At 37.2% G+C, this 25,082-nt stretch overlaps 1 protein-coding gene across 7 annotated transcripts in view; it reads right to left on the reverse strand.

The window, feature by feature from the left end:
• The window catches only part of RPS6KC1 (ribosomal protein S6 kinase C1), a 380,719-nt gene that overhangs the window by 303,040 nt on the left and 52,597 nt on the right, over window positions 1-25,082 (reverse strand). For all 7 annotated transcript variants that reach the window (XM_047840895.1, XM_047840893.1, XM_047840894.1 and 4 more), the window contains exon 6: window positions 22,591-22,953. In XM_047840895.1, the coding sequence (XP_047696851.1) occupies window positions 22,591-22,953 (363 nt within the window). The remainder of the gene's footprint in view (window positions 1-22,590; window positions 22,954-25,082) is intronic.

Consider the following 25,082-nt stretch of genomic DNA (forward strand, 5'->3'; position numbering starts at 1 on the left):
TCCAGTCTCCCTCTTTCCCTCCCTTTTTTTTTTTTTTTTAAATTTTTTTTTCAACGTTTATTTATTTTTGGGACAGAGAGAGACAGAGCATGAATGGGGGAGGGGCAGAGAGAGAGGGAGACACAGAATCGGAAACAGGCTCCAGGCTCTGAGCCATCAGCCCAGAGCCCGACGCGGGGCTCGAACTCACGGACCGTGAGATCGTGACCTGGCTGAAGTCGGACGCTTAACCGACTGCGCCACCCAGGCGCCCCGTTTCCCTCCCTTTTTAGGGGTTCCAATTACATGGAGAAAGTTGTGCTATAGCTTACTGATGTTATAATAATTTTTGATTGATTTTTTTCATCTCCATTTTATTTTTGATAGTATCTATTGCTATGTATTCCAATTCATTAATCCTTTCTTCTGCAATATCTAATCTGACACTAATCTCATTTCTTGTATTTTTTTATTTCCTATACTGTAGCATTCACCTCTAGAAGTTCAATTTGGGTCTTTTGTAAATCTTCCATTGCTCTACTTAACTCCATATAATGAACATATTTCCATTAAGTTTTAAAGTCCTCATCCTTCCTTCCCTTCTAATGTGTGTCAATTCTGAGTGGGTTCTGAATGATTATTTTCCTCACTGCAAGTCAAATTTTTCCTGTTTCTTTGAATGAATGGTAAGTTCTTAAAGATGCCAGACATTGTGTATTTACCTTATTAGGTGATAGATACTTTCTTATTTCTACAAATATTATTGATTTTTTTCCTCACTACAGGTCAAATTTTTCCTATTTCTTTGAATAAACGGTAAGTTTTTAAAGATGCCAGATATTGTGGATTTACATTATTGTGTGGTAGATACTTTCTTATTCCTACAAATATTGTTAAGCTTTGTTCTGGAATACAGTTATGATTCTTGGAAGCAGTCTGATCCTTTTAGGTCTTGTTTCTAAGATTTGTTAGGGTGGGTCTGGAGCAAACTATTTCACACTAACGGGGTAAGACTCTTGAATATTCTACCCAATGCCCCATGAAAGAGATTTTCAAAATGACTTGTTAGGAAGAGACACTATTCCCAGCCCTGTGTGAGCACCCACAATGTTTCCCCTAATTCTTTCAATGGATCTTTCTCTGGCCCTGGGTAGTTTCTCCTGGCCAAGCACTGATTACTACTCTGTTAAGTATTCCAAGGGATACTCTGCAAATCTCTGTAGAGCCATCTCCTCTCTAGATAAAACACTAGACATCAGACAATGACCCAATAAGGCCTACCTGCCAACTCTACCTTGGCCTTGCTGGATTCAGCCCATCTCCTCAACTTAGAGGTTTTGACCCAATTCATCTGCCTTCCTTCTTCCTTAGCTACAACCTAGAAACTCAAGACAGTAAGCTAGGCAATCATCAAAGCTCACCTTATCTGTTTCCTATCTCTCAGAAACCACTGTCCTTCGCTGTCTAATATCCAGTGACTTGAAAACCACCGTTACATATACTTTGTTTGGTTTTTTAGTTGCTTCAATAAGAAGGGTGAATACTGCTTCTGTTACCTACCTTGGCCAGCAGTGGAAGTCCTAATTTGTTTGCTTGTTTTTTTGTTTTGTTTTTTATCCCCTTCACCTATTTCACTCATTCCCCACCCACCTTCCCTCTGGTAACCATCTGTTTGTCCTCTATATTAAAAGTCTGGGTTTTTAGTTTGTCTCCTTTTTTTTTTTCTTTTTCATTTGTTTCATTTCTTAAATCCCACATATGAGTCAGTGGAAGTCTTAGTTTTAATGTGGCTACTGGAAATTTTTTAAATTACATATATGTGTCACATTACATTTCTAGTATACAACTTTACATAGTCACTGAAATTATATAATGTTGAAATCACCTAAGAAAGTAGGGTAAGAAGGCTAAGCAAGTTGACAATGAAGTCTCAATAAACTTCAACTTATTTTTTTTTTAAGTTTATTTATTTTGAGAGAGAGAGCAAGGGGGGATGGGGTAGAAAGAGAGGGAGACATAGGATCCAAAGCGGGCTCTGTGCCGACAGAAGACAGCCTGATGTGGGGCTTGAATTCACAAACCGTGAGATCATGACCTGAGCCAAAGTCAGACCCTTAACCGACTGAGCTACCAGGTGCCCCTAAACTTCAACATTTAAAGGTCAAGTGGGGAAGAAGGAGCTGGCAGAGTGGACTTAGAAAGGTTAACCTAAGAATTAGAGAACTAACTAAGAAAAGTGTGGTAACATTGGAATAACAGAAGTTTTAGGAAAGCAGAGGTTGGATGAAATAGTCACTGAAGAGTTAACAAAAGAACATTAAGGGTAAGTAACATTATTGAGAGTCCAGTTAAGATTAATAACAATGAATTCATTTTGGTTATCTGTCCAGAGTGTGTGGCTTCTTCTAATAGCACTCAGCTAGTTGCCCAGTTGTCTGCCTCTGTAAACCAGAAACAAGGGAAACATGGATACTTGAAAGCAAATGGATAAATTAAACCAGGGCTGGGGTTTTGCCAGGTATGTATGATAAAAGATCAGAAGTAAGGGAGATTAAGGTATCCACCGTAAGACTTTCTGATAAAAATGGATCATGAAAACTAATAAGAGAAATGGAAGACAGCTGAGAGATACTAAAAAGAAAAATGGAGGAAAGTATAAAGTAATGGCACTTTTTAAATTGTTTATTTACCACTCTCTCCCCTTCGGCAACTTATAAGCTGCTCGTCGATTTTAGTGAACGTTAACAGTCATCCGTTAAAGTTTTGTTGAATGGAACAGAATTGACCTGACTTTCTAGATCACACAAGACAAAGTCTACAGTCTATTTCCTATATTACTGGGTCACTTCATTTAAAGGGATTATTACCATGTCACATCTATGCCTCTCCTTATCATTCCTTCTCATTTTGCTTCTTGTTGCCTGGGCAAAACTGAGTCTTTTACTACTAGTTCAAGTCAGGGCATTGCCCCCTTCCCTGCAAACACCAAACCAATTAACAAAAAATTCAATTTGGAGTTCTTTGTTTCCAATTTCTGCTTTTATTTGTCCCAGGTACTCAAAGTCTTTGTTCTTTATTGTCCTACAGTGTACTTTTCTTTTGTAGGGTAATGGGCTATCACTGATCTGGACTCAATCAAGATTACTATTTTATAACATGACTGTACTTGTGTACCTTTTCACAAAAAGAGGTATGTTTTCATTAGTCACAGAATAATTTAAAAACATCTAATACAGATGAAAAATCAATTTAATCACAAGTAGCTATGACTATTCTGTAATACAGGATGACTATTCTATAAGGATTGGTTAACTACCAAAAAGAAGACAGAGACTACTATACAATAATGTCCTACAAACAAAAGACAACAGCCATGTAATAGAAAGTACCACGAAACCCTCAAATAATTTTTTGAATGTAGCAAGCATTTCCATTTCAAGGTACTATTTAAAATGATTAAATAGGCAGGGTGACTTGGCCATAAAAAAAAGCTTCAACAAATCTCAAAAAAACTGAAGTTATTCAGACAAAGTTCTTTGAACACCATGGAATTAAGCTATAAATCAGTAACAAATAGATAACTAGGAAAGTCTCAATGCTGGGAAATTAAATTGTATACTTATGATACACTTAGAAGTATATTACTGAGAAGTAATTCACAGGTGCAGCACACAGACTAATGGGCCCCTAAAAATGGCCACAACCTAACCCAAGAACCTGTAAATATATTACTGAACTAGGCTAAAAGTGACTTTACAAATGTCATTAAGGTTAAGAATCTTGATGGGGCAATTATCCCGGATTATCAGGATAGGCCTAACCAAATCACATGGGTCCTTAAAATCAGATAACCTTCCCTTGCTGAGGATCAGACTGAGATGTTCCTAGGAAAGAATGGTCAAAGGGATAGAACACTGCTGATTTAGAAGATGGAGGAAGGCATGCAGGCAGCCTCTAGAGGCTGGAAAAGGCAGAGTTAACATATTCTCCCCCTAAAGTCTCTGGAAAGGAATACAGTGCTGCCCATACCTTGATTTTAACTCAGTAAGATTCACTTCGGATTTCTAACCTACAAAACCATAAAATAATGTATTATAAATCTGCGGTAATTTGTCACAGCAGCAATAGAAAACCATGGGACAACGAAAAAATCAAAACAAAATAAAAAATATTTTGAACTGATAATAATGAAGATATGACATATCTAAACTATGGAATGTGGCTAAAGCAGTACTTAGTGGGAAATTGATCATCTTAAACATATATAGAAAAAAAGGCCAAAACTCAGAGATGTAGGCTCCTAACTCAAAAAATAAAAGTCAGACCTAAAGTTAAGTAGGAGAGAAATAAATAGAAATCCATAAAATAGAAAACTAACATCCAATAGCATAAATAAATAAATATTCTAACAATAAAACTGATAAATCCTTAATGTGACTAAGAAAATATAATAAATCACCAAAATCAGGAAAGATCCAACAGACATTAAAAAGATAAAAAGATACTATAAATAATTCTACAATCAATAAATTTGAAGGTAATGCCAAAAGCAAAGGCAACAAAAAGTAAAAATAAACAAGTGAGACATCAAACTAGGAAGCTTCTGCACAGTAAAGGAAACCCTCAACAAAATGAAAAGGCAGCCTACCAAATGGGAGAAAAAATTTGCAAACCATGTATCTGATAAAGGATTAATATCCAAAATACTTAAGGTACTCATCCAACTCAATAACAAAAAGAAAGAAAGAAAGAAAGAAAGAAAGAAAGAAAGAAAGAAAGAAAGAAAAAGAAAAAAAGATTTAAAAAGAGCAGAGAATATAGACAGACATTTTTTCCAAAGACATACAGATGGCCAACAGATAACATGAAAAGGTGCTCCAAATCATTAATCATCAGAAGTATGCAAATCAAAACCACAATGAGAAATCACCTCACACCTGTTAGAATGGCTGTTCTCAAAAGGAGGAGAGATAAGAGGAGTTTGCAAAGATGCAGAGAACAGGAAACCCTTGTGCCCTGTTGGTGGGAATGTAAATTGGTACAGCTACTATGGAAAACAGTACAGAAGTTCCTCAAAAAATTAAAAATAGAACTACCATATGTTCCAGCAATTCCACTTTCAGGTATTTATCCAAAGAAAACAGAAACACTAAAAAAGGTATCTGCAACCCCCATGTTCACTGAAGCATTGTTTATAGTAGCAAAAAAACACAAAGTGTCCATCAGTGGATAAATGGATAAAAAACATGTGGTACACACACACACATGCACACACACACACTCACTCACTCACTCACTCACAGGAATATTATTCAGCCATAAAAAAAAAAAGGGAATATTGCCGATTTCAACAACATGGATGAACCTTGAAGGCACTATACTGCATGAAATAAGTTATACAAAGAAAGATAAATACTGTATGATCTCATTTATATGTGCAATTTATATGTGCAAAAAACCCAAAAGCTCATAGCTACAAAGAACAGACTTTTTGTGTGTTAACTAATTTAATATTTTATTATAAGAATTTTTATTATTTCCATTTTGCATGTGAGGAAACAGGCACAGCGATACTGAATAACTTGCCTATGTTTTCACAGAACTCAGAATCATAATCTTCCTATTTTGATTAGGATTGCATTTAAGACAGTTTGTATTAGATGGGGTGCCTAGGTGGCTCAGTCAGTTAAGCGTCTGACTTTGGCTCAGGTCATGATCTCACTGTTTGTGGGTTCAAGCCCCACATCGGGCTCTGTGCTGATAGCTCAGAGCCTGGAGCCTGCCTCAGATTCTCTCTCTTTCTCTCAAAAATAAGTAAAAACATTAACAATTTTTTTTAAAAGTTTGTATTAGAAAGGATCAACTTTTTTTTTTTAACCATATCTTCCCACTATGACCAGAGATAATAAAACCTGCCTTATCAGGTTAATGGGAGGATTACCCAAGACAACTCCTGACACAGCCTCATAAGTGCCTTGACTATGATTATAAAGAATTGGCTCTTATTATTGACACTATTATTTCTTCAAATCTTTTTTTTAATTAATTATTCATTGTTTAATATATATCCAAGTTAGTTAGCATATAGTGCAACAATAATTTCAGATGTAGATTCCTTAACGCCCCTTACCCATTTCGCCCATCCCCCCTCTCACAACCCCTCCGGCAACCCTGTTTGTTCTCTATATTTAAGAGTCTCTTATGTTTTGTCCCCCTCCCTGATTTTATATTATTTTTGCTTCCCTTCCCTTATGGTCATCTGTTGTGTCTTAAAGTCCTCATATGAGTGAAGTCATGTGATATTTGTCTTTCTCTGAATGACTAATTTCAATTAGCATAATACCCTCTAGTTCCATCCACGTGGTTGCAAATGGCAAGATTTCATTCTTTTTGATTGCCAAGTAATACATATATATACCACATCTTCTTTATCCATTCATCCATCCATCAATGGACATTTGGGCTCTTTCTACACTTTGGTTATTGTTGATAGCGCTGCTATAAACATTGGGGTGCATGTGCCCCTTCAAAACAGCACACCTGTATCCCTTGGGTAAATACCTAGCAGTGCAACAGCTGGGTTGTAGGGTAGTTCTATTTTTAATTTTTTTGAGGAACCTAAATACTGTTTTCCAGAGTGGCTGCACCAGCTTGCATTGCCACCAACAATGCGAAAGGATCTTCTTTCTCCATATCCTCGCCAACATCTGTTGTTGCCTGAGTTGTTAACGTTAGCCATTCTGACACGTGTGCGGTGGTAACTCATTGTGGTTTTGATTTGTATTTCCCTGATGATGAGTGATGTTGAGCATTTTTTCATGTGTCGGTTGGCCATGTGGATGTCTTCTTTGGAGAAGTGTCTATTCATGTCTTTTGCCCATTTCTTCACTGGACTATTCTTTTTTTGGGGGGTGTTGAGTTTGATAAAGTTCTTTAAAGATTTAGGATACTAACCCTTTATCTAATCTATCATTTGCAAATATATTCTCCCATTCCGTTGGTTGCCTTCCAGTTTTGCTGATAGTTTCCCTTGGTGTGCAGAAGTTTTTTATTTTGATGAGGTCCCAGTAGTTCATTTTTGCTTTTGTTTCCCTTGCCTCCAGAGACGTGTAGAGAAAGAAGTTGCTGCGGCCAAGATCAAAGAGGTTTTTGCCTGCTTTCTCCTCTAGGATTTTATGGCTTCCTGTCTTATATTTAGGTCTTTCACCCATTTTTAGTTTATTTTTGTGTACAGTATAAGAAAGTGGTCCAGGTTCATTTTTCTGCATGTTGCTGTCCAGTTTTCCCAACACGATTTGCTGGAGAGACTGTCTTTATTCCATTGGATATTCTTTCCTGCTATGTCAAAGATTAGTTGGCCGTATGTTTGTGGGTCCATTTCTGGGTTCTCTATTCTGTTCCACTGATTTGAGTGTCTGTTTTTGTGCCAAGAGAACAGATTTCTGGTTGCCAGAGGCAGGGGGATGGCAGGTAGGCAAAATGGATGAAAAGGGGTCAAAAAGTACAAACTACTTATAAACTACATAAGTCCCATGAGGTAATGTACAGCATGGTGACTATAGTTAATAATACTGTATCATGTATTTAAAAGTTGCAAAGAGAATGCATCTTATTTTTTTTTAATGTTTATTTATTTTTGTGAGAGAGACAGAGCCCAAGTAGGGGAGGGACAGAGAGACAAAGACACAGAATCCAAAGCAGGCTCCAGGCTCCCAGCTGTCAGCACAAAGCCTGATGTGGGGCTGGATCCCCCGAACCATGAGATCATAACCTGAGCCAAAGTTGAACACCCAACTGAGCTACCCAGGTACCCCAAGAGAATATAGCTTAAAAGCTCTCATCACAAAGAAAAAAATTTGTAACTATGTGGTGATGGATATTAGCAAGACTTACTGTGATCATTTGCAATATATAAATGTATCAAATCATTATGTTATATACCTAAAACTAATACGATGTTATATGCTAATTATATCTCAATAAGAAAAATAAAGCAAAGGAGTAGAGAAAAAAATCAATTAATTTGACCATTTGTATAAAACAAATTCTTTGAAAAATACAATTCACCAGTAAGTTGATAAAAGAAGAAATATATACAACTTTAACAGTTGGATATCTATTAAAGAAATTAAATCTGCTTAAAATCCTTTCCCTAGAATTGTTCTTCAATTTGTAAAGTATGGGGGCGCCTGGCTGGCTCAGTCAGAACACCATAAGACTCTTAATTTCAGGAGTCATGAAATTCAATGTGTTCAATCCCCACACTGGGTGCAGAAATTACTTAAATAAATAAAAACCTAAAAAAAATTTTTTTAAGTATGAGACTTCAGTGTGGATATGTAAAAGAATATATTTTCTGAAACCATCTATTATATAAGGGTCAAAACTATGATGCCTATAATTTACTTTTAATTCAATAAATATATCTGTAACATATATAAATATATATATTTGCATGTATATGTATGTATAGATACAGAAAATAACTGAAAAATGAACACACCACTTACACACACACCCCACATAAGTCTTTTTTTTTAATTATTATTTTTTAATGTTTATTTATTTTTGAGAGAGACAGAGACAGAGACAGAATGCGAGTGGGTTAGGGGCAGACAGAGAGGGAGACACAGAATCTGAACCAGGCTCCAGACTCCGAGCTGTCAGCATCGGAGCCTGACGCAGGGCTGGAACTCATGAGCTGTGAGATCATGACCTGAGCCGAAGTCAGACACTCAACCGACTGAGCCACCCAGGCGCCCCAAGTCTTGAATAAATAATAGCAACCCAGTGATATTTAAAAAAAAAAAAAAAAAAAAAAAAGGATACATTGCAACTAAGTAGGTTTATTTTAGGAATGCAAAGGTTACATTCAAAATAACAATTAGGGTAGAAACTTCAAGTCTGGAGGATAATGACAGCCACCCAATTTCAAATCTCCTCCACGTAATCTCTCAAAACCAAAAAAACAAACAAATGAAAAAATTGAAGAAGCAAATAAAACCACACAAGATCCACACCTTAAGCATTACTAAGAAAAAAGAATACCCCCAAAAAAACAAAACAAAACAAAAAAAAACCTGAGAGTACCATGACCTTCAGATTATCTGTAAATAGGGAAAGAAACCAAATTACAACAGAGCTCCGAGGACCCCACTATTGCAGGCCCATGAATGTGGAAACCGGAGGAGAAAGAGCTTAAGAGATCCCTTAAAAAAGTATACGGGGGTACACAGGACTTAAACCAAAGAACAGGAGAAAAACAAAACAAAACATAAATATCCCAAGAAAGAGAAAATCCACTTAAATGTCAAAATACGAAACAGAGATTGGGACTTGGTAGTTGAAAACATAGGCTATAAAGAAAGACTTGAATGAAAGTCAGTGGAACCAAAAGCGAGAACCTCGGTAAAGCTTTTCTTCCGGGGAGGAATCAGACATATAGAAAAGGGCGTGGGTGAGGTAGCAGTAAAGGGAAGCAGGGAATAACGGAAAGAAGAGGAGAGAGATAAGGAGCCTATAAAAACAAAAGAGAAACACTAGCTACTCCCCCATCCGCATCCATGAAAGAAATTGCACAGAAGAGGACATCAACTGGAACCATGACCCTCACAAGATATAACAATGGAAAAGGTAGACTTGATGCAATCAATGCTGTTAAGAGATCAAGACAGCTATCACCTCTGGAGAAGTAGTAACTGGAAAGGAACATGAGGCGGCTTCAAGAGTGCTGGTCAAGTTCTACTTGTTGATCCAGGAACCAGTTACACAGGCGTATTCCATGTGTGAAAATATATCAAGCTACGTACTTACAAAATGTACTTTTCTATATATTCAATTAGAAGTAAATCAACAACAACAACAAAAAGATATTGTTTGTTCCCTACAGAATCTAAGTGTGAGAAACATATATGAGAAAACATATAAACAACATATATTTTTTTAATAGACTGGGGAAGAAAGCATATTTGTGTCAGTGTGGGGTCAGGAAGGGAAGTAGAGGATGACATTTTAATTTGTTTTGTTTCTGCCTCAAAACTCCTCATTTTGGTTTACTCTGCTCACATTCTATGGCTATGCTGTTTAGTTTGTATGGTTCATCAGGGATAGCTCTGCCCATCTTTTCGGGATAAGTAAACCAGCCCATACCTAATTAGGTTATTTCCCAGATAGAAAAATGAGGTGAAGGCACGTGACCTATGTTTTTGATTTGAGCTATAGGGAAAACACCCTCTTCCTCTAGGACTCATTTTACAGAGGAAAAAGCCTCTGTAAACCCAGAGCAGCTTAGGGGTTATCTTTCACACCACCTGGAGATAAAAGCAAATAAGAGAAAGGGTTTGAGAGTACAGGGCCATGTACAAAGATAAGCAAACAGACATAGAGACCAGGTGATACTCCTTGAACACCTGAATCTAGAGATACGGAAGCACTCATTCATGTGGGCTGAAACACTTTTGTGAGTTTCTATGTGAGCGTCTTTGCATTGGTTTTGTTTCCTGTAACTGAAAGAGTCCAGAATAACACAAAATTTGAAAGAAGGACTGATCTAAATACAGGATAATTCAAAAAAACAACTCTCTTTTCATTTGTGACCATCCAACCAGAGAATCAGAAGTCTTCTCTTAGTTCATTCTGGCTGCAAGAAGAGAACACCGGGGACTAGGAGCTTATAAAGAGAAATTCATTTCTCACAGCTCCAGAGGCTCAAAGTCCAAGAGCAAGACTCCAACAGATCTGGTACCTGGTGCAAAGTGGGTTCCTCACTCATTGATGGCTGTCTTCTATATCCTCACATGGTAAAACAAGCAAAGGGGCTCTCCAAAGTCTCTAATGGGCACTAATCCCATCATGAGGGCACAGTTATCATGGCCTAATCATCTCTCAAAGGCCCCACCTCCAAATACCTTCACACTGAGCATTAGGGTTACAAACACTTCCTAGACAACTAAAGAAAGGAAAAATGAAAACAGTAGGGGCACCTGGGTGGCTCAGTTGCTTAAGCATCCAACTTCGGCTCAGGTCATGATCTCACGGTTCGTAGGTTCAAGCAATGCATCGGGCTGTGTGCTGACAGCTTGGAGCCTGGAGCCTGCTTTGGATTCTGTCTCCCTTGCTCTCTGCTCCTCCCCCACTCAGGCTGTCTCTCTCTCTCTCTCTCTGTCTCTCTCTCTCTCAAATAAATAAACATTTAAAAAAATTTTAAAAAGAAAGAAAACAGTAATGATGGGTGATTACGACAGGAAAACAGAATAGGTGGTATATATAAATAGTTTCAAATCTCTATTTTTAAAATCATAGTTTTCCTGTTTTAAAATGTTTTCTTCTAGCCTGTTTTGAAACAGTTAAGATGTAAAAATGTCTTGAGATGCCTGGGTGTCTCAGTTGGGCATCCAACTTCGGCTCAGGTCATGATCTCAGGGTCCGTGACTTCGAGCCCTGCATTGGGCTCTGTGCTGACAGCTCAGAGCCTGGAGCCTGCTTCAGATTCATTCTCTCTCTCTCTCTCTCTCTCTCTCTCTCTCTCTCTCTCTCTCCCTGTCTCTCTCTGCCCCTCCCCCACTCATGCCCTGTCTCTCAAAAATGAATAAATGTTAAAAAAAAAAATTAAAAGAAAAAAATATAAAAATATCTCAGCTAAGGTAATTTATTGAATTGTAGTGTTTTATTTTTTTTTTTAAGTTTTTAAATTTATTTTGAGAGAGAGACAGAGTAGACGAGCAGGGGAGGAGCAGAGAGAGAGGAAAAGAGAATCCCAAGCAGGCTATGCACTGCAGAGCCCAATGCAGGGCTCAAATTCATGAACCACAAGATCATGACCTGAGCTGAAACCAAGAGACGGATGCTTAACTGACTGAGCCACCCAAGTGCCCCTATAATTTATTTTGAAACAGAAAAGGCAGTAGAAAACTTTCCCAAAATATTCTGAATTTGCTTACTACTGCTCTTTGAAAAGATTGCGATTTACAGATTAAGATAGACAATTAGGTTCATACTTCAATGAGCAGCCCTTCTTTTCCAACTATTATATTACAATGATGAACATCAAGAGATACTGAAAGGCATAATTAGGTTTAAATATAAGATAAAAATCTTTGTGGCAAGTGGAATTTATTCCATGAATGCAAAGGTGGTTCAATGTAAAGAAAATCAATGTAGGGTGAGCCTGGGTGGCTCAGTCGGTCGGGCAACCTACTTCAGCTCAGGTCATGATCTCGTGGTTCAAGAGTTCGAGCCCTGCACTGGGCTCACTGCTGTCAGCGTAGAGCCTGCTTCAGATCTTCTGTGCCCCTCTCAGATCCTCTGTCCCCCTCTCTCTCTGCTGCTATCTCATTTGCTCTCTCCCTCTCTAAAAAATATGTAACAAACAATTAAAAAAACCAATGTAATATACCACATTAACAGAATGAAGGAGAGAAAAAAACACATGATCATTTCAATTGAAGCAGAAAAAGCATCTGACAGAATTTACCATCCTTTCATAATAAAACCATTCAGAAAACCAGGAACAGAAAGGAACTTCTTCAACATGACACAGGGCATCTATGAAAAACTAATAACTAACATCATATCATACTCAGTGATAAAAGACAAAAAGCTTTCTCCCTAAGATCCAGAACAAGACAAGGATGTCCACTTTCCCAATGTTACTGAACATTTCACTGGAAGCCTTATCTAGAGCATTAGGCAAGAAGAGATAAAAAGGCATCCAAACTGAAAAAGGACAAGTAAAACTACATCTGTGCACAGATAACATAATCCTACAGAACTCCGAAGAATCCACCAAAAACACTACTAGAGCTAATAAACGAATTCAGCAAGTTGCCACCACATACAAGATAAAAACACAAAAATCAGTTGCATTTATACACCAAGAATGAACAATCCAAAAAGCAAATTAATGAAACAACTCCAATGACAATAGTATTCAAACAAATAAATAACTAGGAACAGATTTAACCAAGGAGGTAAAAGGCATACACAGAAAATTACAAAACATTGCTGGAGGCAAATAAAGAATGTCTGAAAAGGAGCACCTAGCTGGTTCAGTCAGTTAAGCGTCTGACTTCAGCTCAGGTCATGATCTCACAGTCTATGAGCTCAGGCCCTACATCAGGCTCTGTGCTGACAGCTCAGAGCCTGGAGCCTGCTTCGGATTCTGTCTCCCTGTCTTTTTCTGCCCCTCCACCACTCATGCTCTTTCTCTCAAAAATAAACATTAAAAAAATTATTTAAAACATAGTATCTGAAAAAATGGAAATACATCCTGTGTTCATGGGTTAGAAAACTTATTTTTGAGATGGCAATTCTACCCAAATTTATTTACAGATTTAATGTAATCCCTATCAAAATTCCTAAGGGGCACCTGGGTGGCTCAGTCGGTTAAGCGTCCGACTTCAGTTCAGGTCACAATCTCGCAGTCCGTGAGTTCGAGCCCCGCGTCAGGCTCCGGGCTGATGACTCAGAGCCTGGAGCCTGCTTCCGATTCTGTGTCTCCCTCTCTCTCTGCCCCTCCCCCGTTCATGCTCTGTCTCTCTCTGTCTCAAAAATAAATAAACATTAAAAAAAAAAATTCCTAAGCCTTTTTTGCAAAAACAGAAAAGCTGAGTTTCTTAAAAATAAAAGAGAGAGAGAAAGAAATATTAAAAAGTAAATAAAATGTCAATTACAGCTCATTTTTTTAAAAGGCCATTTTCAAATTTATATAGACTTGTCAGGGGACCCAAACAATCAAAATAATATTGAAAAAGAACAAAATTCTCAAAGAAGATCATAAATCAAAACAGCTATGAGCACATGCATTAGAAAACAATATGATTACAACACCATTCCCTATTAAAAATTTAGCTTTCGATGTTGTTAGCCTTACACTATACCATATTTTGTAGTGAACTAGGCAATCCCTAAAAGTAATTGTCTAAAGGCCTAGACAATATTTTCACAGTATCTTCAGGGTTAACAAACATAATAAACAAGTCTAATCATTTTTTTGAGAGAGAGAGAAAGAGGAGAGTGTGCATGCAAGCAGTAAAGGGAAAGAGAGAGCATCTTAAGCAGGCTCCATGTGGAGCCCTACACAAGCTCAATCTCAGGACCCTGAGGATCACGACCTGAGCTGAAATCAAGAGTCACACGTTTAACCAACTGAGCCACCCAGGTGCCCCTATTTTTAAAGTTATACATTTTCATTTCTGAAATTCAGCAATAAGCAATCAAGTGACTTGCTTCCCTTTATCAGACATTAACTTACTACTACCTTTCTTATATATCCACCCATTCCAAAATTTTTCAATGTTTGTTTATTTTTGAGAGACAAGAGGGAGAGCATAAACGAGGGAAGGGCACAAAGAGAAGGAGACACAGAATCTGAAGCAAGCTGTAGGCTCTGAGTTGCCAGCATAGAGCCCAACACAGGGCTTGCACTCCTGAAATATGAGATCATGACCTGAGCCGAAGTTGGATGCTTAACTGACTGAGCCACCCAGGCACCCCTGTCCATTCATTCTAAATCAAACAAGTTTATACTTTGGGTTTCTTAATATTTGAATAACTGTTATTCAAAGGAATAAATCAATGGCCCAAATTGCCTTTTACAGTACTCCAGTATATATCATTATGGATGCACGGAGACTAATCACCTTCATAGGGCCTAGACACGTTCTAGAACCAACCCTACAATTCTAAACTAGTGACTCAAAGGAAACCTAGAAATATACATGGGTTTGCGGTCTCCCAAGGAATTCTATTCCTCATTATGGAAAGAGGAAAAAGAATAGTCAAGACCCCAGAAGAGACCCAGAAAGATGTAGTACTCCAGCACACTGGTCACAGTTTTTTAAGTAAGTCTGGATATCTCTGAGAGTCTAGCACACATGTACCCAGGGCCAGGGTAAACTAAGAAAAGTGGCTTTGTATCACTTACTGTACCGTTTACTAGGATGAGAATTGCAGAAGACTGTTTGCACCTCTTAGCTGAGTGGTAACATCAGTAATCGTCTCATTAGTCTCATTAATAGTCTCAAATCATCCAGGAATGTTTTTCAATGTGAGATTTATAATGCACGTAGAAGATTTAAATAGAAACAAAGAGAACTTATTCTGAAGACCCTTCATTCAGTTCTCTATTTTTATTAAAAGACTATTTTATATTCACTAGCACAATACCTAGCACATAGTACTAATAAAAGCTTGTTGAATGCTCAATGGAAAGATAGATGGCTGAATGAGCAAACAAATGGGTAGAAGGAAAAAACAATGAGTATCAAAATAAAGTTTAAAAAGATTTGATACTCTTGGGGTGCTTGGGTGGCTCGGTCAATCGAGCACCCGACTCGTGGTTTCAGCTCAGGTCATGATCTCATGGTTCGTGAGTTCAAGCCCAGCATCAGGTTCTGGGTTGACAGCACAAAGCCAGCTTGGGATTCTCTCTCCCTCCTGCTCCCACTCTCTCTCTCTCTCTCAAAATAAACAAACTTAAAAAAAAAAAAAGAGTTGTTGCTTCCCCATTTTAAAAAGCTACTCTAATTAGGGGAGAAATGTATGAGAAGTAACATGGCACAGTGGAAAAGAAGACAAGATTTAAACTCAGAAAGACCTAAATATTTACATCTTAGCTGAAACTCAGTGACTTGCATTGTTGAGCAAATTGCCTACTTTATGTAAGCATAGTTTTCCCCACCTATAAAATGGGGATTACAGTATCTACCTTACAAACACAATAAACCAGCAATTTTGGCACCTAGAACAAACTAAACAAAACCAGTTCTCAAATCAACTCTGTAATTCATAATGTAGCCCACAGATGGGTGTTACTAACAATGCTCGCCATCTGGAAGCTTCCTGTTTTAAATAATTATTCTTGCTAACTAGGTGCCAAGCTTTTAGAATCATTACATTAAATGTTTGCACCCTCTAAATTTTAGTGTCCTTAGACAAAGCCCAGTAAGACCAGCCATAGTTCAGCTTATAGGCTTGTTCTGAGCGTTAAAAACAATGTTCAGAAAAATCCCTTGTACAGTGACAGGCATGTAACAGATGATAAATTATTGTTATTATTTAAATATTTTATTAATACCTTTATGTCATCCATTTGTCACTCTACATTCTCACAATTATTCTAATAAACCCTCAGAGTATATAGATTAATCACATCAGGCCACTGCAGAAATATATAAACAAGACAGAAGTGAAAGGATATTTACTAGAAACATCCTCCTCAAAGATTCAAGTTGATTCCTTCGATCTTGATTTTTGGATTTTCTGTTTTACATACATAAAGACCTAATGAGTTAGAAAAATAGAGGGTACCTTAATTTCAGGAGCCATTCTAGAATGAGGAAGTAAGGGAAACATCAGGTTCAAAAGGAGAATTCAAAGTTACCACTATCAGGGTACGTTTCTTTGTTGGATGGGCAAATAGAACTCCTGCTATTGTGTTCTGCCTCTGGTCTCAGCTGTGCAAACACCAGTTAAGTAAGAAAAACATCAAGGCATCTTTATCAGATCTACAAACAACCCAGATAAACTCCTTTAGGATGAATAGTTAGGATGAATAGTTAGTATTTAGAATAACAAAATTTGCCAAATCATAAGAACACCTATATAAAGAAGCACTCCTACTTAGCTCTGAAAGATCATTTTCTCTGAATTATCAGATATCCAGAAATAATGATTTTATTATAGAGTATATCAAACCAAACCAAGGTCACAGATAACAATTCTATTTTCTTTTTTTTTTTTTCCTCACAGGTAACCATTTTTATAGCAAGAGTAAAATTTAAGTGATTCATAGGTATTACTGGTTATAGTGATGTTTCAATAACAGTTTTCCCACACTAAAACAAATTTTCCCTAAGAAAACATCTCTTCTACTCACAAGTGTCAAATCAGCTCACAAGCCAGAGCCCCCAATTTCCCAACAAATTAAAGAATAAATCCATCATACTCAACATTACACTCAGTAGTGATTAGCTGAACGCCCTTCCTCTAAGAGCAAGAACAAGACAAGGATGCCCATTCTTACCACTAGATTCAACATAGTACCAGGCACGCCTGGGTGGCTTAGTCAGTTGAGTATCTGATTCAGGCTCAGGCCATGATCTCGCAGCTCCTGAGTTTGAGTCCCATGTCGGGTTCTGCGCTGAAGCTCAGAGCCTGGAGCCTGCTTTGGATTCTGTGTCTCCCTCTCTCTCTGCCCCTCCCCTGCTTGCACTCTGTCTCTCTCTCTCTCTCAAAAATAAACATTAAAAAAAAATATATATATATATATATATGTATACACACACACACACACACACACACACACATATATATACATATACAAAGATTCAACATAGTACTAGAAGTCCTAGCCAGAGCAATCAGACAAGAAAAAGAAATAAAAGGCATCCAAATCAGAAAGGAAGAAATAGGGGCGCCTGGGTGGCGCAGTCGGTTGGGCGTCCGACTTCAGCCAGGTCACGATCTCGCGGTCCGTGGGTTCGAGCCCCGCGTCAGGCTCTGGGCTGATGGCTCAGAGCCTGGAGCCTGTTTCCGATTCTGTGTCTCCCTCTCTCTCTGCCCCTCCCCCGTTCATGCTCTGTCTCTCTCTGTCCCAAAAAAATAAATAAACGTTGAAAAAAAAAAAAAATTTAAAAAAAAAAAAAAAAAAAAAAAAAAAAAAAGATATAAAAGTATGTGAAGGCCCTTGTTTAAAAAAAAAAAAAAAAAAAAGAAAGGAAGAAATAAAACTGTCTCTATTTGCAGTGGCAAGATATTATACATAGAAAACCCTGAAGACTCCATCAAAAAACTGTTAGAACTAATAACAGATGAAATCTGTTACAAATCATTGCTGAAAGAAATTGAAGACAAAACTAAATGGAAAGACATTCTACACTCATGTATTGAAAGAATTAGTATCGTTAAAATGTCCATACTACCCAGTGAGATCTACAGACTCAATGCAATCCCTATCAAAATTCCAATGACATTTTTCACATAAGTAGAAAAAAACAATCTTAAAATTTGTATGGAACCACAAAAGACCCCAAATAGCCAAAGCAATCCTATGAGTAAAGAACAAAGCATCTCCTGATTTCAAACTATATTACAAAGCTACAGTAATCAAAACAGTATGGTATTGGACACATAGATCAGTGGGACAAGATAGAGCCCAGAAATAAAACCACACATACATAGTCAGTTAATTTATGACAAAGGAGCCAAAAATATACACTAGGGACAAGACAGTCTCTTTACTAAAAGGTACTGACAAAAACAAACAACCACATGCAAAAATAATAACACCATACTCCTATTTTACACCATATACAAAAATTAAAACAGATTAAAGACTTGAACATAAAATCCAAAAACATAAAATCCTAGATAAAAACGGGGGGGGGGGTAGCTTTCTTGGCATGATTTTTTTTTGGATTTGACAGCAAAATCAAAAATAAACATGTTGGACTACATCAAACTACAAAGATTCTACACAGCAAAAGAAACCATCAACAAAATGAAAATGCAGTCAAACAAAGGGGAAAAAATATTTGCAAATCATATATCTGATAAGGAGTTAATATCCAAAATATATAAAGAAAACATAATATCAAAAAACCTAAACAAAACGATCAAAACATGAGCAGAGGGATTAAAAAGCTACTTTCTCAAAGAAGTCATAAAAATGCCAAACAAGTACATGAAAAGTTACTTAACATCACTCATCATCAGGGAACTACAAATCAAAACCATAATTTGATATTACCTCACACCTGTTAGAATGTCTACCATCAAAAAGACAACAGGGGTGCCTAGGTGGCTCAGTCAGTTAAGCATCTGACTTTGGCTCAGGGCATGATCTCACGGTTCATGCGTTCAAGCCCCACATCAGGCTCTGTGCGGACAGCTTGGAGCCTGGAGCTTGCTCAGATTCTGTCTGTCTGTCTGTCTGTCTGTCTCTCTCTTTATCTCTCTTTGCCCCTCTCCCACTTGCACTCTCTCTCTCTCTCTCAAAAATAAATAAACATTAAAAAAATTTTTTAAAGACAACAGATAACAAGTGTTGTGGAGAATAGAGAACTCTTGGACACTGCTGGTGGGAATGTAAAATTGGTGCAGCCATCACAGAAAACAGTATGAAGGTTCCTCAAAAAACTAACAATAGGACAACCATATGTTCCAGAAATTCCATTTCTAGCTATTCGTCAGAAGGAAACAAAATCACTATCTCAAAGAGGTATCTGTACTCCCATGTTCATTGCAGCATTATTTACAATAGTCAAGACACATACACACACACACACACACACACACACACACACACACACAAACACACATGGGAATATTATTCAGCAATAAAAAAAAAAAGGAAACCCATTAGTGACATGAATGGACCTTGAGGTCATTATGCTAAGTGAAATATGTCAGAAAAGACACAAATAGTACATGGTCTCACTTATGTGTAGAATCTAAAAACAACCAAACTCATAGAAACAGAAAAGAGATTAGTGGTTACCAAAGGCAGGGGTGAGGGATAAGGGGTGGTGGGTAAAGTGGGTGAAGGTGGCCAAAAGATAGGAACTTCCATTTATATGATTAATAAATGCTGCAGACATAATGTACAACATGGTGCCTATAGTTAAAAATACTGTATCATGTATTTGAAAGTTGTATTTACAGTGTCATATAAATCAGGCAGCTTTCTAAAAGAGTAGATCTAAAAGAGTAGATCTAAAAACTCTCATCACAAGAAAAAAAAAAACTGTTAACTATATGGGACAGAAAGGATATAACTAAACTTACGGTAATCATTTCACAAAACATACATATATCAAATCATTACTTTGAGTACCTTTAGTATAATGTTGCATGTCATATGTCAATTATATCTCAATAAAACTGGGGGGAAATTTTTTTAAAACCAATAACGTCCATGTGTCTGTTAGGAGGTAGCTTTTACACTTTTAAATACGAACCAGAAGCACTGCTCTGACGCTACATTTAACACATAGTTAAAAGTATAACCACAAGGACTGAAATAAAGGTTATTTTACATATTGATTAAAAATTAGAATTCTGTGATTGTGATTCTCACAGTTTGTATGAATAAGAAATTGAATAAACAAAAAAAAGACTAAAAAGCAATTAGTCAAGTATAATTTTTTAGTTCTTATGGCACATTAACAACAAAAACCAATCCAGGGCAGGAATGGATATTGTGGTTTCAGAAAGACAGGCATATGTTAAATTGGAAAAACATGTTTAAATGGTAACATTCCTTAAGACAGAAGTCTACTATATTTAGTATCAAGTTCTGGTGAGAAATAATTCACCATCATAATCACAAAATAACTACCTAAATGATATTTTTTTGTTATTTGCTGATATGCATCCATAATTCTCATTTTGAAGTACAGATTTTTATTTTTCTGGTGCCCTCAAGTGGTAACATTATGAAGTACTCTAAGTTTAAATGCAAGTAACTTTAGACAGAAAAAGATCACATTGATGTATCTGTGTCAATTAAACACTAGTGACTTTTTTAGCACAAAATTATCTTTAAAAAAAAAAAAAGAAGGGAAAATATCAGAGCTAATTGCAACTTATCCCAATTTTTAAACTCCCAACCCAAAATGTGTAGAAGAAAAATGTGTAGATCTTTAAAGACCAGAATGTTCTACTAGCAAACAAAAAACCCTAACTGACTATATGACACTACCTGAAAAACAAAAATTTGTGGGACCCCTGGGTGACTCAGTCAAGCATCTGACTCTTGATTTCAGTTCAGGCCGTGATCTCACGGTTTTATGAGTTCGAGCCCCATGTTGGGCTTTGCACTGACTCTGTGGAGCCTGCCTGGGATTCTCTCTCTCTCCTCCCTCTCTCTGCCCCTCCCTGGCTCGTGCTCTGTCTCTCTCAAAATAAATAAATAAACCTAACTAATATATATTAAAAAAAAGAAAGAAAACAAAAATTTGTATCAAAATGATGTATCAATCAAACCAGGAGAAATACTCCCTCCTGAAACCCCATTAACATGGCAGTAAAAGAATTATTTTTAAGGCAAAAGCCCCCAAGGACAAAGAGACTCCAAGAGAAGACTGCAACAACAACATTTTACAAAATGAAAATAGATGGATGAGTGGTTATTGACTTAGGAAGCTCAAGAAAGCTGCCTGATTTATATGACACTGTAAATTAGTTTGGGAACGTGTAGCACTGGGTAGCTTGGAAATGAGAGTAAGGGCCAAAAACAAGCGAATTAGTGAAAATTCTGGTTAAGAAGCACTGATGCCACCAGATACACTCCCTCTTCCGGTCCACGCAGCCAAGTATTCATCACCTACCACGTTAGAAGGCTGAAAGTTTAAACTGTCATAAAGCAGAGCACTTCTGGAGGACAGGACACCAAGCATGGTGAGGGCGGAAGTAGTACAGCAAAAAAGGGTTCGTGCTACAGGAGACTATGGTCATCGGAATGGTTCTAACAAGTCAAAAATGACAGGAAAACAGTAAAAATGATGATATTCTGGAAAGAAAACCATCAAGAAGGTCTTATCGACCTTCGGCTTTTGTGTCCACAATGTCACGTAACTAACTGTGGTATGCTTTACTCTGTTTTGTTTTTTTTTTTAATGTTTTTATTTATTTTTGAGACAGACAGAGAGCATGAGCAGGGGAGGGGCAGAGAGAGAGGGAGACACAGAATCTGAAGCAGGCTCCAGGCTCTGGGCTGTCAGCACAGAGCCCAACATGGGGCCCGAACTCACAGACCATGAGATCATGACCTGAGCTGAAGTCGGACGCTTAACCGACTGAGCCACCCAGGCGCCCCTTACTCTGTTTCTTGTAAGGAAAAGACAAATGACTTAAAAAATCTGAGGCAAAAAAAAAAGGTTAAGTTCTACTTACAGACATTAGAAACATTCATTCTAAATGTCCCAAATCACCCCAGTAACTAGCTGAGAATTTATGGCAACTAAAACAGAAAAGAACAGTAGGTAAATCCAAGAACCTTTACATTTCATCTCTTCTCTTCAGGCCAGCAGGAGTAAATGCACTAAATCTCTGTGAATACTCCTGTGAGAGGTGAAGGCTGGGGAACACTGGCCACGTCAGAAAAAACATAATATTATTCATACAAGAGACATGGAAATTTGAGTTTTTTAAATCCTGTTTTTGTTGGTTAATTGATCAAAGCAGAGTGTTAAGTAGCTCTGATCCTGCCTTCCCTTCATGTAACTAAAAGTTTTTACCCAAATTTAGGTCATTTTTTTATGTTTATTTATTTATATGGGGGAGAGGTGGAGGAGTGGGGGAGGGGCAGAGAGAAAGGAGAGGGAGAGAATCCCAGGCTCAGTCTGACTCCACAGACTCAGCACAGAGCCCAATATGGGGCTCAGTCTCACGAACTGTGAGATAATGAACTGAAAGGAAATCAAGAGACAGTTAACTGACTGAACCACCCAGTCATCCCCAAAGGTAGGTCATTTAATCTTCAGTAATTTCTCATTTTGAGTCTCGTTTGGACACAGGACTATACACAAGATACAGTTATATGTATACACTTTCTTTCCAGATACCAACATAAGAACATTCCAAAACATATTAATACAGATAAAACTGTACCTTGAACACCTTCTAGGAGTAAATCAACTCCTTTCCTATAAAAATTGGAAGCAGCTTCATAGTCATCTTCTTCTTCCTTTTTTAAAGCCAGCTTTATTAATTCTCCAGCTTTCTCCAAATAATCTCTCTTGCCAAGCTTGGACTTTAAACTGCCAGGAAAGAGGCTACGACTTTCCCGTTCTTCTTCTGTTTTGTTCTGTTCGCTGTCAGAAGCAACGGCCCCTAATGCTGATGGATCCGAAGAAAGATTGAGACCAAAAGTTCTAACGGGAGAGTTTTGATTGGAAGCCATTCCATCATCTAACTCAGCAAGAGAATCCACGTCCACAGTAAGAGATATCAAATCACTGTCACTGGAGAAACCTAGAAATATGATCACAATATAAATAGATATTAAATTAAGAATCAGCCAAAAAGAATACAAATCATGCTGACTATTCATTTGTTCATACTATTCGAGTCGATTAGGAAGGCTGTCATTGCCTGATGGAGATCGGTGCCTGGCCATTTGCTTTAGCTTACTGAATTCAGCTCTGGAAAATAATCTCCTTTGCCTTAATTATCAGACTAAAACTGAAGACAAGTCTTTATCTAGTCTTGTAAAATGAAGAGCCTTTACCACAAAACCTTGTAACAACAGCATTGTAATAAAGAAAAAAGAATAAGAGCCTCAAGGCAAGACAAAAACAAGGGCCTGAATCCCAGCTCTTAAAACTTACTATGTGACCAAGCCCAAGACACTTAATTTACTTACTATGCAGAACTTTAAATGAGGAATACAGTTCATGCATATAAAGCATAATAGGCTATCATTCAATTGCAACTATTATGGCAATTATGTAATGATTATTTATTTCTACAACGTACCCTCAGAGGTATGCTTTTAGATAATCCATATCTGGAAAATGTACACCATTTGGTTGTGTGTGTGTGTGTGTGTGTGTGTGTGTTAAAGAACTAAATTTTTAGAAATTTTTGTTTCATTCTCTTCCACAAACTTTTGGAGAGAGGTTTGGTCTGTATTTGCCTCTTAGTTTTCTGACAGAAAATGAATATTAGGTGGTATTGAAATATTTAGCAATGAAAATTCTTTCTCCCATTTCACAAAACTGACTCCATGGTAAACGAGCATGAAGTACAACAGTTATGAAACTTCCTGGCGTGAGGACCTCCCTTTACATTCTTAAAATAATTGAGAACCTCAAAAAAGCTTCTTTTTATGGATTATACCTGTAAATATCTAAAAAATATACCTGTGGATTATACCTGTAAATATCTATTTAAAATAGACTAATTTTTTTAAGTAAACATTAAAGCCCATTACATGTTAATGTAATTTTTGTTCAAAATAACTATATTCTCCAAAGCAAAAAAGTATTTAGTAAGAATAGTGACAATGTTTTACATTTGTACAAATCTTGTTAATTGAAGATGACTAGATTCTCGTATTATGATTTTGCACTCAATCTGTTGTCGGATGTTGCCCTGGTTGAAAGATTTGAGGAAGATCTTGCATAGATATGTAACTGAAAATGGGGTGAATATTTTAGCAGCCTTTTCAAATACTTGTGGATATTGTTTTTTGATACTATACCAAAACTTGACAAGTAGTAGTTTCTTAAAGCTTAGTTGCCATATAGAATATAAATTCTTGTCAGTGAAATTTGTTTCTATTATATTCAACTCCATTGATCTGTCTTGCACACTGAATGTGTGCATCACACATTGGACATTTTGAAAGTACTGGTTCCCTGAGTTATAGTGACAAATCACATTTGTTACTATCACCACCAATCTCAGCAGAATATTCTTTAGGTCTTGGGGAACTGTCAAGCTCAAAGTAGCAGATACAAGTTCTCCAAAATTCAGGCATCTGGCTGGCATCAGGTGGTAGAGCGTATGACTCTTGATCGCAGGGTCTGGAGTTCAAAACCCTCATTAGATGTAAAGATTACTTTAAAAAAGAAAAAAAAAAAAAAAAGGTTCTCCAGGATTCTAATTTGGCACTGAAAACTCAAAGTTTATCATTGGCAACAAACACTGTCGGCCGTTTTCCTTAAAGTGTCAGCTCACTTTGTTTGCGTTTGAAAACCATTTGCCAAATACCCAAATCTGAATAATGACAGTTTGTCTGTCAATTGTTCTTTCAAGCAAAAATGATGTCCCAAGAGAAAAGCTGCTAGTTCATAGCTCAAACAAGTGCTCTTCCTCAAGACAACCATGGCAATTCAGTTAGGCAGATGTGTTTTATGTATACTTCCATTTTTTCACACAGAATATAAGAAAGCCATGTAGCAAACGGTGGAGATTTGATAAAAATTAATAGTTTTTACTGCTTTATCATGGGCATTCTTAGGTAAAATGAGCATTGGCATTACTGCAAGTAGGCGGCATGATTCCTGTTACGGTCTGGTATCACTGTCTTGATTCACGCTCAGGCAAGGCAGTTTTACCGATCATTGCTTTTGCATCATTAGTGCAAATGTCAACAC

The sequence above is a fragment of the Prionailurus viverrinus genome, chromosome F1 (genome assembly GCF_022837055.1).
Source record: "Prionailurus viverrinus isolate Anna chromosome F1, UM_Priviv_1.0, whole genome shotgun sequence".
NCBI lineage: Eukaryota > Metazoa > Chordata > Mammalia > Carnivora > Felidae > Prionailurus > Prionailurus viverrinus.